At 38.8% G+C, this 16,594-nt stretch overlaps 1 protein-coding gene across 1 annotated transcript in view; it reads right to left on the minus strand.

The window, feature by feature from the left end:
* Window positions 1-11,180: 11,180 nt before the first annotated feature.
* LOC125271502 overlaps window positions 11,181-16,594 on the minus strand; it is a 41,729-nt gene continuing 36,315 nt past the window's right edge. The window contains exons 4-6 of the mRNA XM_048195541.1: window positions 12,511-12,557; window positions 11,857-12,430; window positions 11,181-11,556 (exon numbers count right to left, since the gene is read on the minus strand). Coding sequence (XP_048051498.1) covers window positions 11,181-11,556; window positions 11,857-12,430; window positions 12,511-12,557 — 997 coding nt within the window. The remainder of the gene's footprint in view (window positions 11,557-11,856; window positions 12,431-12,510; window positions 12,558-16,594) is intronic.

A 16,594-nucleotide genomic window follows, 5' to 3' on the forward strand; every position in this document is an offset into this window, starting at 1 on the left:
ATTTATGGATGAAATATGAATATAATAATTCATAAGGTTATGAATAAATTATGATTCATATATCAACCCAACAGGGAATTAAACATATATTGTGAATCAATTACAACGAATTATAATCAATTACATATATGATTAGTTCTGGTTTAATAATTATCTAGAGAAACTGTTCGTTTGTCCAGCAAACTAAGTCCCTCACAGAATATTATAAACAGAGTTATTTTCTGGCCATGAAAATAACTAAAGCATAAAGCGATCGAAAAACGTTAAAGTGACTTGGTCTTCAGTTGAAAGAACAACAGAACAATCGAGCATGAATTATGTGTTTAATATATGCAGCTACGGCTACCGAGATTATACGTCAAAAATATATACAGAAGTATACACATATATATACACAAGAGTGAGAATGAAGAAAAGACATGGAAAGAAAGATGATCAAAGGATGGCAAATTACACAGTTAACGTAAACCCTTTTGAGAGAGAGAGAGCCAGCACAGAAATCAGTTTAGACAAATTCAGATAAATGATAATACTTGCTTATTGGTTCAAGTCCGTGTGTAGCAGTTTCAATGCGCCTGGCTGGGTTGGTCCTTTCAGAGAGGGTTTCTCTGGCGGGGTTTTCAAAAGAGGTTTAAGCTTAAGTAACTTAGCCGAAGAGAGAGAGAGTCTAAAGAAGTGGTCCTCCCGAGCTGCGCGCGTGGTTGGGAAGCGCGGTCACCTGAGGCGTCCGTGCACGAGGTGCTCGTGAGTCAGTCGGGAGACAAAGGAGAAGAAGAAGAGGGGCCGAAGAGACAAGAGAGCGAGCGAAGGTGTGTGTCGTTGTCTTTATGGAAACCCAAGCTAACACACCTCCTGAATTGTAGCAGCCAATAGAGGCGCAGCACTATTTGGCGGGCAAAGTTGCTTTGTTTGGTCTCCTAGCTGAATTTGCATACTTAATGGCTATCAGATCGGATTTCGAGATGGAGTGTGTTCTTCACAGGATCATTAAACACATAGAAAAATGCATTTGTCCGTTTTGTGACATGTCTCAATGAATAGCTCAAGTCCGGAGCTTTAAAACGAGATCAAACTCGACAGATCAGAAACGCATAGACAAGAAGTTATGGTTTACAGACGGGATTCCCCTATTAAAATGCACACTAGCACAAATACACTCATTTAAACACTAGGAAACATGCATAGGCTCTAAAATATATCATATATATATTCCAGCATAGTGGTAGTTCACATATACAGTTAAAAATGTATGATTGTGTGTTTCTGTATGTGTCTGTGTGTGTGTTTTTGTGTGTCCCTGTGTGTGTGGGGTGTTGGAATGTGGATCTGGTCAGTCTCTGGGGGGGGGTGCTCCTTTGAAGTCACCAAAGTGAGGAAGTTGGACTTTTTTTGTTTACCATCGCAGGCCCACAAACCTGCCGAAAGTCACAGCCGTCCGGCGCCGATTTAGTGATTTATAAACAAAGTTCACCAGGTTAAAAGCGTTCTGAAAACTCCAAAGTTTATTGACTCTGAACGGATCCATCCAGACGTTACAGGGCCTTAGATACTGCTTTGGATGCGACTAGCCTAGTAAACACTGCACATTCGGTTCCGGTTGTAGAAGCCACGCAGCAGGCTAACTGGGTGACTGTGAGGCGGCATAGTGGCAAGAACAAACACCACTCTTCCGTTCCGATTAGAACATCAAACAGGTTCTCCCCACTCAGTGACGCACCCACTGAGAATCCTGTTGAAAGTGCCCTAGTTATTGGCGATTCTATTACACGGAACGTGAAAATAGAGACACCAGGCACCATAGTCACATGTTTGCCGGGGGCCAGAGTACCTGACATCAAAGCAAATTTAAAAGTGCTGGCTAATGCTAAACGTAAATATTCTAAAATCATTATCCACGTCGGCACAAATGATGTTCGACTTCGCCAGTCGGAGATCACTAAAATTAACATTAAAGAGGTGTGTGAACTCGCAAATTCAATGTCAGCAGAAGTAATTTGTTCTGGCCCTCTTCCTGTTCGTCGGAGTGATGAGATAGTTAGCAGGTTATCATCACTCAATGGCTGGCTGTCTAAGTGGTGTCCGCAGAATAATATAGGTTTCATAGACAATTGGAAAAGCTTTTGGGGCAGACCTGATCTGTTGAAAAGAGATGGTATTCATCCCTCCCGGGATGGTGCTGCTCTTCTATCTAGAAATTTGGCAAATAGTCTTAGAGCTAATCCATGACAAACCAGGGCCCAGATCAGGACGCAGACAAACTGGCTAAACCGACCGTCTGCTAGCCGCCTCACGTCACAGAACTCAGATAATTCACAGCACATAGAAACTCTTTCACCTAGATATTATCACATAGAGACTGTGTCTGTACCTCGAACTAGTAAATACAAAAAACTTCCGAAACCTTTTAAGGGTAAAAATTTAATTGATGTTCAAAAAATGAAAATCACAGATAAATCAGATAAACAAATGATAAAGCTTGGGTTACTGAATATTAGATCTATTTCTTCAAAAGCACTTATCGTAAATGAAATTATCACAGACAATAAACTAGACTTGCTGTGTTTGACAGAAACCTGGCTAAAACCAGATGATTACATTACTTTAAATGAGTCTAGTCCTCAAGGTTATGATTATCGACACAATCCTCAACAGAAAGGCAAAGGGGGTGGTGTTGCTGTAATTTATAGTAATATATTCAGAATCATTCAAAAGAATTTCAAATATAATTCCTTTGAAGTGATGGTGCTTTATGTAACATTATGTAAGTTGACATTTGTGCTGGCTACTGTATACAGGCCACCAGGGCACCATACTGACTTTATCAAAGAATTTGCTGATTTTCTATCAGAGTTAGTACTGGCTGCGGATAAAGTCCTTGTTGTTGGTGATTTTAATATCCATGTAGATAATAATAAAGACGCATTTGGATTGGCATTTGCAGACATTTTAAACTCTATTGGAGTTAGACAACACGTGTCAGGACCCACTCATTGTCGTAATCATACCTTAGATCTAATACTGTCGCATGGAATTGATATTGATGCTGTTGAAATTCTACAGCAGAGCGATGATATATCAGATCATTATTTAGTGTCGTGTATAATACAGTTAGCCAAGGCTACAAAACCACCACCCAGCCATAAATATGGTAGAACCATCACTTCTACCACTAAAGATTGCTTTATAAATAATCTCCCCGAGCAGTTTCATCGCCTTAGTATACCTGACAACTTAGAAGAACTCGATGCTGCAACAGAAACTATTGGCTCTCTCTTTTCCAGCACATTAGATGCAGTCGCTCCTTTACGTCTAAAGAAGATTAAGGAAACTAATCCAACGCCGTGGTATGATGAGCACACTCGGGCTCTAAAACGAGCTGTAAGAAAAGCTGAACGTAGTTGGAAGAAAACAAAACTAGAAGTTTTTCGCCTTTTGTGGAAAGAAAAAATGATTGAGTACAGAACGGCTATAAGAAATGCTAGATCTACTTATTTTTCAAATCTCTTAATAGAAAACAAACATAATCCTAGGTATTTATTTGACACAGTGGCTAAATTAACTAGAAACAGAGATTCAACTGCTGACGTTTCCAAAGAGCACAGCAGTAATGACTTTATGAACTTCTTTACTTGCAAGATTGACAATATTAGAGAGAAAATTAAAAACATGCAACCGTCTACAGTTTCGCTTCAGACAGTGCACTGTAGTGTCCCTGAGGTAAAACTAGAATCATTCGCCGCTATAGGAGAGGAAGAATTATCTAAACTTATCAAATCATCAAAATCAACAACATGTATGTTAGACCCAATGCCGACTAAACTACTGAAAGAAATGCTTCCAGAGGTCGTAGGTCCACTTCTTGATATAATTCATTCATCTTTAACACTAGGATACGTGCCAAAAACTTTTAAGCAGGCTATTATTAAACCTCTTATTAAAAAACCTCAATTAGATCCTAGAAATTTAGTAAATTACAGGCCAATCTCGAATCTACCTTTTCTGTCAAAGATACTAGAAAAGGCAGTTTCAACACAACTGTGCTCCTTTTTAGAACGAAATGGAATCTGTGAGGATTTCCAGTCAGGATTTAGACCATACCATAGTACTGAGACTGCTCTCGTTAGAGTTACAAACGATCTACTCTTATCATCCGATCGTGGCTGTATTTCTCTATTAGTGTTATTAGATCTCAGTGCTGCTTTTGACACTATCGATCACAACATTCTTTTAAAAAGACTTGAAAACTATATTGGCATTAGTGGAATTGCTTTGGCATGGTTCAAATCATACTTATCTGACCGTTATCAGTCTGTAGTAGTTAATGAAGAGATGTCGTATCGATCACAAGTTCAGTATGGAGTACCACAAGGCTCAGTACTAGGACCGTTGCTTTTCACTCTGTACATGCTGCCCTTAGGAGAGATAATTAGGAAGCATGGTGTTAGTTTTCACTGCTACGCTGATGATACTCAGCTCTATATTTCCTCGCGCCCTGACGAAACCTACAAATTCACAAAACTAACAGAATGCATAGCTGACATTAAAAACTGGATGACAAGAAATGTCTTATTATTAAATTCAGAAAAAACTGATATCCTAATCTTTGGACCAAAAACTTCCTCACGAAAAAACCTTGAATACTCTCTAACACTTGACGGGTGCTCCATTAAATCTTCGTCCTCAGTTAGGAACCTGGGTGTGCTCTTTGATACCAATCTTTCATTTGAAAGTCATGTTTCTAGTATCTGTAAAACCGCCTTCTTCCATCTAAAAAATATATCTAAATTACGACATATGCTCTCAATGACAAATGCGGAACAGTTGGTTCATGCATTCATGACCTCAAGACTAGATTACTGTAACACTCTACTGGGTGGTTGTTCTGCTCGGCTTTTAAACAGACTACAGTTGGTCCAAAATGCGGCAGCTAGAGTTCTTACTAGAACCAGAAAGTATGACCATATTAGCCCAGTTCTATCAACATTACATTGGCTCCCTATTAAACATCGTATAGATTTTAAAATCTTGCTACTTACTTATAAAGCTCTAAATGGTTTAGCTCCCCAATATCTAAGCGAGCTCTTGGCGCATTATAGTCCCTCACGTCTATTGCGATCTCAGACTTCAGGCCAGTTGATAATACCCAGAATATCAAAATCAACTGAAGGCGGCAGATCCTTTTCCTATTTAGCACCTAAACTCTGGAACAATCTTCCTAGCATTGTTCGGGAAGCAGACACACTCTGTCAGTTTAAATCTAGACTAAAAACACATCTCTTTGCTCTTGCATACACATAACACATTATCAATACATTAACATTTTTCAAATCCGTTAAAGGATTGTTACGCTGCAATAATTAGGTCGGCCGGAACCGAGAACATTTCCTATAACACTAGATATACCTGTACATCAGAATAAGAATGGCATCTACGCTAATATCTGTCTCTTTGCTTATCCTGAGGTTTGCCGGGTGCTGGATCCAGGCCGTATCCAGATCAGATGGAGAACCTGTGTCTGGACCTGACTACAACGTAGCCCAGGAGACAATGGGCCTACAGATCCAGTCCTGGCTGCATCTATAATTCAGATCTTTAATCCCTGTATCCGCTTACATATATTTATATATAATCTATTTTTTCTCTATAATACAAATGTATAATTCAGATTTTGATCTCCATATCCATTTACATATATTATATATATCTTCCAAGGGGTTTTTTCCCTCCTAGGACTTTTTTCCCAGTGTTAACACGCTGGGTTTTTCTCCTAGGGTTTTTTTCCACCCCTGGGAGTCAGCCGACATTGGCTTAATGTAGCACCATCTTGTATATGTTACATATTACCACGCTTGCTTGTACAGCTTATTTTTAACCACTTCTCTTTTTTTTCTGTGCTTCTAATATGTAAAGCTGCTTTGAAACAATTACCAATTGTAAAAAGCGCTATATAAATAAATTTGACTTGACTTGACTTAATGACTCCCATTCGATCCATGCGTTGTAGCTCATTTTTAACTTTTGGCATGAGTGGGAGTGGAATGCGGCGTGGAGTTTTGAGGGAAAATGGAACTGCTCCTGGGCTCAATTTAATGGTGTATGGCCTCTGTAACAGTCCTAGCCCACTGCACAGCTTTGGATAGCGTTCCTGTAGAGTGTGAATGCTTATGCCATCAACACGTGTGACAAGACCCAGTTTGGTGATGGCGGGTCTGCCTAGCAGTGGCGAGTGAAGACTCTTAACACTCTGAGGTCTAAAAACGCGCCGGCGCGTTTTGCAGGTTTTTTTCACATTGCAGCAAAACAGACTTAAAATACTCTGTCATTTTTTGTCATAGAGACATAAGTAATACATCAATTGAAACTATAGAATATCTCCTTTTATTTGTATACACTCAGAGTAAAAACAAAATGTTGTGCTTTTTGTAAAATAAAGAAAACTAACATGATGCGTGATCTCTCATCTCCCTCTGAACGAAGTCCAATCTGATAGTTCTCAGAAAATGAAGTGTAACTTAGTGAATACTAATCACAAAAAATTCATACTTATGTCTAACAAAACGTTGAAATGTCAGGTTTTAAATCGTGCAAGTCAAATCGAAAACAAACATTCTGTGTTTATGTAATCTGTATGAAAAGAGAGCCATGTCAGAAGTCCGTGATTCAGCTCATTACCCACTAATGCGGCCACGCCCACGGAGCCAGCGCTATTCACAGGCAAATTCAGAGGCAACACATGCATTCATCATCTCAATCGTGTATTTATTGCCTTGAAAATTGTTTATCTGGATGAAAAAGCCATGGTTAGCGATCTCTGGAAGACATTCAGTAAATTCCTGTTTGTTTTCTTCTATTGATAAGTTTTAAGTGAGTTTTTGTTTCTTTAGCGCCCTCCGGCTGTAGTATGAATTGGTAAACACCATTCATGGAATATCGTCTTCTTCTTAGGTGAATTTGTGGACTAAAATGCACAGAGCGCCCTCCGGCTGCAGTATGAATTGCAAACACCAGCGCTCATAGAGATAACAATGAATATTAAATAAAAAATAACTCCTCTGTATAGAAAATTGACATAAACATATGAGAATCCTACATTTCTCCAAATGTGCATGCTTTTAAACTAAAAGCCTATATTCAGACTCTTTGCATCACAGAAATACATTATATTTTAAAGTATAATATAAAACCATTACTTTATATTGTAATAATATCTTTCTGTATGTTTCATATATCATGATGAGCTTGAGACATCACAGAAGTTTTTTTTCACAGCCTACCTGACTGAAATGCCTCATTAATATGCAAGTCTTTTCAGGTCATTACTATTCAATTCTTTTGTCTTCACAGGTGAGAATGAGCCATTATTCATGGAGATTCACGCCTCCACGCATACTGTGTTTCTTGGCAAAAAGTGTCTTACAAAAACTAAATCAGTATATTGTTATAAATGAAAGAGTAGTCAGCATAATTTTTACATAATTTTGAAGCAAAAACTCTAGTCTACAACCTTCAATACCCAAAAGTCTTGTGAACACAGATTTAATATACTTTTATTGGCCTTATATCAGTGACTTAAGTTTTTTGTTTTTTCAGTAACCACGCATAAACGTTATTCCTTCAAAAACACAAACATGTACACACATGTTCCTCACATATTATGGTAGCCTAGTTTGTGCTGAATACAGTGTAATGACACTTGTGTCATTAATATGTTTATGAACAACTGAAAAAAGCACAAATGTCAGGGCATGTCAAAACTTCTCCAGGCCCCAAATCAGCCTCAGACTCCAGAGGGTTAACAACATACACATCCTCTGATGTATTGTTTGTCTCCTTGAGACTTGATGTGTCTGACAATTGCAACCTCCAGAGGACGCAGACTCTGAAATGAGACACAGCTACAAACATAAACGGTAATGAAGAGAAATAGTAATAGTGTTTCATGAACATCTCCCTCTGGCAGCACGTCACATTTTGCCATCTTTGATATCAACTATAGTCAGTGTCACTATGGGTGAATGAATAACACACTATACATGTAATTTCTGAGGTTCTCCCTGGTAAAACAGTCTTGAATTTTCATTCTAACACATCTGCATTCAGACATAATGTTTTATACATAAATTTTATTGAAGATTTACAAAATTTATCTGGCTAGTAAATCTGAAGAACTAACTTTAAAAACAAAACAAAACAAAAAAAGGACATGGAGAGTTTAATGCACAACACCAACATCCACAAAGAGTTTCTTACATGATTTATTTCTAGACAATATCATATATTTGCTTCTGGAATTACTGTAATATCTCTAAGACACAGATCTGACCATCATCACTTTGTTGTGAAACATTAAAGTTTACATTTGTTTAATTCAGCTAAGAGGTCTTCTATTGGTCACAGTGTTCATGTGATATGAATTCACTGATCATGAGCATCACTAGCAATGAGTCGCATTGGAGTGACATCAATACCTTCTTTAATTGACTGGCTAGAGGAAAATCTGTCAATCTAGAACTAGCGGACCAATGGTGATGCTTTTGATATATAAGAAGTCATCATACTATAAGAATATCCGGTATATTTCAGAACTGAAATCTTCCTTGTTAGTCCAATAAAAGCTTTTACTGACACCAGACCCAGAGAACGACCGATCATGTCATAGATAGGTGAAACTCCGCCTCCACAGAAGAAATCAACGCCTACTTCATCATTGCAGCATTAGCCCCGCCCACTGGTGTGTCAGTGAGATGAAGAGGAGAGAAGAGCAATACAGGACTGAAATAACATTACCTTTCAAAGGATCCTAATGCAGGAATATGATTATTTATTTTCAACAATGTGAATGTCTCAGCTGAGCTTTATTTATTTGTGTTTATTTCTGTTCTCGACGAGGTACGTGAGCATTGAGTGTCCAGTGATTGCCTGAACCTCACAATGTCCAATAAAATAAGTGTTTTCTCCTCCCTCATCGTAAGCTCGCTGGTTGGTGCAAGATGCATTGAGACATAACTGTCTCAGGTCTGCACATAACACCACCTGATGGAAACAGTACTTGGGCAGCGACTGATGACGATTCACAAAGAACTCAAGAACACATACAGTATTGAGAACCGGCTTTGAACCTTGGAATACAGCAAAACATGATCTTGCATTTCCAATCTCATGCATTTCAATATGTATGAATTTAAATCAATGGAATGAAAAGTGTAGTCTGTCTTGCCCTTTATAGGGAGGTAAGATGTCAAGAAGACATGAGAAGAAAATGTCAGTTTTTTGAAGACAGTCAGTTCCCTTCAAATATTCACTTGAATAGCTTATTTCAACATCAGAAAATTTCTGGTTTGCATCTTTTGTAATCTTTATCCAAAATATTTACATGCTTTTATACATTTGTAGTTCACCAAGTATGAAATACATAGTAAGACAAATATACAGGTCCTTCTCAAAAAAATAGCATATTGTGATAAAAGTTCATTATTTTCATAATGTAATGATAAAAATTAAACTTTCATATATTTTAGATTCATTGCACACCAACTGAAATATTTCATGTCTTTTATTGTTTTAATACTGATGATTTTGGCACACAGCTCATGAAAACCCAAAATCTCAAATCTCAAAAAATTAGCATATTTCATCCGACCAATAAAAGAAAAGTGTTTTTAATACAAGAAAAGTCAACCTTCAAATAATTATGTTCAGTTATGCACTCAATACTTGGTCGGGAATCCTTTTGCAGAAATGACTGCTTCAATGCGGCGTGGCATGGAGGCAATCAGCCTGTGGCACTGCTGAGGTGTTATGGAGGCCCAGGATGCTTCGATAGCGGCCTTAAGCTCATCCAGAGTGTTGGGTCTTGCGTCTCTCAACTTTCTCTTCACAATATCCCACAGATTCTCTATGGGGTTCAGGTCAGGAGAGTTGGCAGGCCAATTGAGCACAGTAATACCATGGTCAGTAAACCATTTACCAGTGGTTTTGGCACTGTGAGCAGGTGCCAGGTCATGCTGAAAAATTAAATCTTCATCTCCATAAAGCTTTTCAGCAGATGGAAGCATGAAGTGCTCCAAAATCTCCTGATAGCTAGCTGCATTGACCCTGCCCTTGATAAAACACAGTGGACCAACACCAGCAGCTGACATGGCACCCCAGACCATCACTGACTGTGGGTACTTGACACTGGACTTCAGGCATTTTGGCATTTCCTTCTCCCCAGTCTTCCTCCAGACTCTGGCACCTTGATTTCCGAATGACATGCAAAACTGAGCAACAGTCCAGTGCTGCTTCTCTGTAGCCCAGGTCAGGCGCTTCTGCCGCTGTTTCTGGTTCAAAAGTGGCTTGACCTGGGGAATGCGGCACCTGTAGCCCATTTCCTGCACACGCCTGTGCACGGTGGCTCTGGATGTTTGTACTCCAGACCACTGCTTCCGCAGGTCCCCCAAGGTCTGGAATCGGTCCTTCTCCACAATCTTCCTCAGGGTCCGGTCACCTCTTCTCGTTGTGCAGCGTTTTTTGCCACACTTTTTCCTTCCCACAGACTTCCCACTGAGGTGCCTTGATACAGCACTCTGGGAACAGCCTATTCGTTCAGAAATTTCTTTCTGTGTCTTACCCTCTCGCTTGAGGGTGTCAATGATGGCCTTCTGGACAGCAGTCTTACCCATGATTGCGGTTTTGAGTAATGAACCAGGCTGGGAGTTTTTAAAAGCCTCAGGAATCTTTTGCAGGTGTTTAAAGTTAATTAGTTGATTCAGATGATTAGGTTAATAGCTCTTTTAGAGAACCTTTTCATGATATGCTAATTTTTTGAAATAGGAATTTTGGGTTTTCATGAGCTGTGTGCCAAAATCATCAGTATTAAAACAATAAAAGACCTGAAATATTTCAGCAATGAATCTAAAATATATGAAAGTTTAATTTTTATCATTACATTATGGAAAATAATGAACTTTTATCACAATATGCTAATTTTTTGAGAAGGACCTGTAAATACATTTTGAATTAAATTTGATTTGACATTTGAGATTTCTTCATAATGTTAGCATGAATTAATATTTTGGAAGATAGTCATAGCTGCTATGTATATTTTGGTCATTTGAATAAAGCAATATGTTTAACTCACTAGAAAAGTCTTCAGTTTATCTTCAGCAGTTTTAAATTCATGCACCTTGAGCTCATGGTGTTTAATCAAACCAGTGTTCTAAAAGGCAACGCTCCACTTCCTGAAGAATTGAGATGAATTTAGCTTTCACATATCCAATTTTCCCTGTGTTTATAATGTCACAGATCTCTCTCATGCTCTCCTGACTGGTTGAACGCTCATGTGTGATTCGGGAATACTGTTCCTTATTAATTATTTCCTGATGAAGCAGCTTATCTGCAATGATCTTAATATTGTTAACTCTCTGAATGAGATCTGACCAGTATTTATCATAAAATGTAGCTTTATCTGCTTCACTATTCAGACGCAGTTTGTCTTTCTCAGTTGTTGCAGTGGAGATGTTCTTTTGATCCTCCTCTTTGGTAGGAGTCTTTTGAAGATCATTGGTGCAGGAGAACCTGTATCGCAGACAGAGGCAGAATGAAAGAGATAGTGTTTTATGCACAGACAGGTTACAAAGTTAAGACAGAAAGTAGCAAGTACATGATGCAACTGAAATCTTTTATTTATTTTTTTTTGTTTAACTAGACTACATGAACTCTATTTTTCTATCAATAAGCTTTCAGTAAGATCAATACACTTAATTTACAGAAAGTTGGCCAATTTTTTTTGTAAAATTGTGAGTATCAAGACTATATGATGATATAATATTATCTTGGATGTTTTTTGCGGAACATTGAACTATTAATCACACTCACCCGGTTGTGTGTGTATCATTGGCGTTTCGCACAGGAGGTTGTTTAATGTCACACAGACACACTGAGGAGTTATAATGAACTGTAAATCCAGCATAGAGGGGTTCAGTGAAAGTGGTGTTGAATGTGTGTAAGTGTGTGAGTGTGTGTGTGTCAGAGACGCTGTAGAAGGACAGAGTGCCGGCCGACACGTCCACATACACTCCTACTCTATTAGAGGATGAACTGATCGCAGGTAAATAAGTGCTGTTCTTATTGTGACGGACAGAGAATCTGTTATTAGAGCAGTTCAGACTCCAGGATTTGTCATTTAATCCAAACACACAGTCATCACTCCATCCTTTCCTGCTGATTCCTTTATATGTCACTGATATTTCAGCATGTCCGCTCCATTCAATCTCCCAGTAACAGCGTCCAGTGAGACTCTCTCCACACAGAACCTGAGGAACATCATCAAATCTCTCTGGATGATCAGGATATGTCCGATTCTTCAACACACCCGTCACCTTCCTGTTCCCATCAGACAGAATGAGTTGAGTGTTTGCTGTGTTTGGATCCAGTGTGAGATCATAGGCATCTGAACACAAGAAGAGAGAAACATTTCACTAAATGAGACAAATCAACATCAAATCACTAAATGATTGTGTGCAGACCTACATTTGTGTACTTCTGCTGTACTTCTGAACTCTCCACAATGATCCACACTATAAAACACAAACATGATTCATATTTATTTTTTTAAATTAGACACATGCACACACAAAAAAAAAAAGACGAAAAGAAAAAGAAAAACACATAATCCTTTCTGTGACAGAAACTTAAGCAATGATCAATGGTTTAGTCTGATGTTCCAAACCTTTTGTGTTAACTAAAGTCATACAGGTTTTCAATGCCATTAGGGTGAGAAAAGGTAACAGAACACAATAGAATTAAATTTAGAGCTAATATTTTAGAATTCTAATAGAAAAAAGCACAGAATAGAAATTAATCCTTCCTAGAAGTAAATAATAAACTAATAATAAAACTAAGAACTACCAAACTGTCAGGTATACATATTTGCACAATGCTAGTATAGTATGGAATACCAAGTCTGCCAATATTAAAAATAAATAAATAAATATACAAAGAAATGTAAAAAATCAAAAATAAATAAATATATAAAAAATATACATAGAAAAGCAAATAAACAAAAATAAATAATTATTTATTTATTTATTTCCACATTTCCACATTTATTCATTTCTTCATTTCTTTATTTCTACATTTCTTTACTTTTACATTTATGTACTTTTACATTCCTTTGTCCGTAGGGTAATGAGGAGTGCGTGGTTTACCTCAGACATAGCAATTGAGCTCAGAGTAGGCGAGGGCGAAGCGTTGAGGCCACAGTGACACCTTGTGGAGTGCTTGAAATACAAGAAGTGTAGCCTACTGATGTTGATACTGTTTGTGATGAATGACTTGGATGGGTATATGTCCAAAATCTTATATCATGGGTTAAGTCATATAATCACACTAACAGAACTGTGTGACATGGATAGGCTACTCTTTATTCTGGACATGGCCGTAGAACATCGTCTGGTCTGGATTTGTAAAATGTCCTTGGTTGGCAAACATGAACAGTAACATCTTCAACAGATCTGATAACAGGGAGTCACTTGTTATTTCCCATTATTAATCATTTGAATGAATGGGCTTGTGTTCGATTGAGATTCGGACACCGCTCAGAACACAGAAAGGAACCAGCGCACATATAGTGTAAGGACTTAGCCTATTTATTAGCTCAATTTAATTGTTACAGGGAATAAGAATCGAATCAACTGTAAATGATTCACTGTAAATGATTCAGAATTAATATTTAACACTTCATCAATTATTCGTCCAGCGAAAATTGAGGTTAGAGTATTTTACCAATTCTGGATAAAATATTATTCTGTGGCCAACAGTAACAATATTTTATTATGATTATTGTTATTATTGTAATTATTATATTATAAGCAAGAGGTAACTTGATCTTTGAGTTTAAGACAGTAATTTGATACACAGCACAAGAAACTCGTATATGTGAAAATCAAAACAAGATTTATTGACTACTTCTAATGATTACAGGAAACTAAGGCTAAACACATACACACACACACACACATACATGCACACACATTCGCGGAGTTGATGAGTTATGAAAAGTCCCAAGTTCAGTGCTAACTTAACTCATAACCTGAGGAAAATCACAAAAGCAGAGCTTTGGCTTGATTCTTTAGGTTTAAAGGAGTTTCACCAGTTTCCAGCAAGAGAGAGAGAAGTTTGCTTGTACCTGCGTTTGCTGTGACAGCTGAGGTAATCGGGTTGTTCCGTGACTCGTGTACAGCGGAATCCCGTTCTGGATTGGCTGTCTTTCAGGTGACGTCTTCTCGGGAAAGCCCTGTGGGTTGCGCGGAAGCTTTGAAGGATGCTGCTGGCTGGTGTGGTGCGCTGTTCTGAGCATCTGGCTTGAGCGGCTCTCTTCTTGGGAGACTTTGGTCAGATATTTCACAGAGGGTTGCGGAGTCTGGATGTGACGGCTGTCGAATGATCAGCGGCGCAGCTCGTGGTTGAAATCGGGTGTTAGATGGAAAATCAGCCCCGGTCAATCAGTTATCAATGACCCATGCGACTTTTCCGCCGTGGTCAAAGTAGCGGTGTTTCGGCTACCGGCTTCTGACCGATTTCGAGCGATTTCTGACCGACTTCTGGCTTCCAGCTTCTGACATTAGCTTGTTCGGACAGCATAGTTTTAAGGGAGCGATCCTCCAATGAGACGTTGCTACGGAGATTAGACACGCCTCGTCTATTGTCTATTGATCACATCGCGTGATATCTGCAGAACATTCTCCTGTTTTATTAACAACTTTATAAAGTTTCTTAATATTTTCCTGATACTGAATTTCAATGTTTCATTCACACAGAATTACACAGAATTATAAATTCTGCATTTAGAACTCAAACATGGCACACTTCTTACACACATATTACTAGACTGACCTAATTAAAACAATGATTACAATAATGCATTTGAAGAAAACCCACATATTGAATACATTGAATAGACATGTTAGTAATTACATCATGGCATGTATTATTCTGTATATAGTTAATACTTTAAGTAATCGACAATTGTCCCTTTTGAGATTCAAGATTGAGTCCTTAAGCATAGTTTAAACTTTGACCGGAGTCACGAGTGACCGGGTCACGATGGACGGTCAACACAAGGGAGGTATTGATAGGACAGATTCGTCTTTAAATCCGTTGATGGGTATTTTCCTGTTCCGTCCGATAATACAAGAGGGTTTTGTGAGAGAATCAATAGATTTAATGTGATCAAATCCACGTGATGGGTTCTGATTAGTTTATTGCTGATGAGCTAAGAAGTCCTTTAGACAGAGTCCTTTGTTAAAAGAAGTCACGTCATCACTTCAGGAAATGGATCTTTTGGACCAAATGAAGCTTTGTTCAATCATGCCTCTGGCTGATGAAGCCATTTGGTAACGTCTGTCGAACGAGTCCCTACAGAGTCCCCCTTTTGCTTGGCGAGGTTCCTGGTGCGAACGTCGGCAGGCACTGGAACAAGAGGCAGAGAGAGAGAACATACAAACACAAAACACAAACAACGCTTCCCTCACTTGGCTGAATCCTGGTGAAGGACTTGGGTATCTTGGAGTAAACGGGTTAGGAACACTTCAACTAACATAGGGGCGTACTGTTTAAGATCAGTTGTGATTGGGTGGTTTCGACTAATCTAATTGTCAGTGGTTCGACGAGGAGGTAGAGGCGTAATTTCAATCAGGTTGGTTGAGTTCTCGGGTTCAGGTTCTTGGTCAGTTCTATCACGTCGGAAAATGCGCGGGACGCCCGACGTGCATCTATCAAAAGACTCTTGCACGGCATTCATTCGCTTGTGCAGGATGAAGGCCAGTGTCAAGGTCACAATATATCCTACAACAGTAGAGATGCAAAGTGCTGTGTCAGCAGCAGACCAAGACCGAATGAATGACACGCCAGTGGGCGGAAGGCGAGCTATAGCTTCTAAGGCTGTATCAACAGGAGTCAGATCAATAAGTTGTGTTCCTTCCTCCCTGATCCTTTCTTCCAATTCTGGTTCGAGGACAAAGGAATGCTGTTTGAAGTACGATCAGATTTCGAGTTCAGTCTGGTACTCATCGTCGTGATACACTGCAAGATTGTCAATATGGAGGATCGAGCCCTTAGGGACATTGATCCAGAGAGTTTAGGCCGGATAATGCGTGTGGCAGCTAGTGTCGGGTCTAATTGATTCTAGGCTGCAGATGCCCTTGGTATTGTCGCGGACGAATGGTTTACTCGGGTAAAGGTAATGAATGTCTTTAGTGAGCGTACACATTTTTAGGTTTGGGGCTAGGTACAACTGTTCGTTGTTATCGTGGTACGTCACGACCTCAGGAGTGTGTATTTTGACATAGGTGTTCCCTTGCCAAAATCAAACATTCACAACGTCTTTGAGCCGGTAAATATTATTTGAATCGATAATGGGCAAGCTGAGGAGGAAGACTAATGATAGTAAAAGAGGAAAAAGAAAGCATGAGGAGAGAGACAAGAAAACACAAAGAGACACAAGGACACTGAGTTTACTAGAGCAAAGTGAGTGTCATGTGTGAAGCGACTCCTTTCTACTAGAGGTTGTTCCTAGCAGTGCTGTGGAGGAGCATGTGTAAGTGTTATGTAAAAC

The sequence above is a fragment of the Megalobrama amblycephala genome, linkage group LG7, assembly GCF_018812025.1.
Source record: "Megalobrama amblycephala isolate DHTTF-2021 linkage group LG7, ASM1881202v1, whole genome shotgun sequence".
Lineage (NCBI taxonomy): Eukaryota > Metazoa > Chordata > Actinopteri > Cypriniformes > Xenocyprididae > Megalobrama > Megalobrama amblycephala.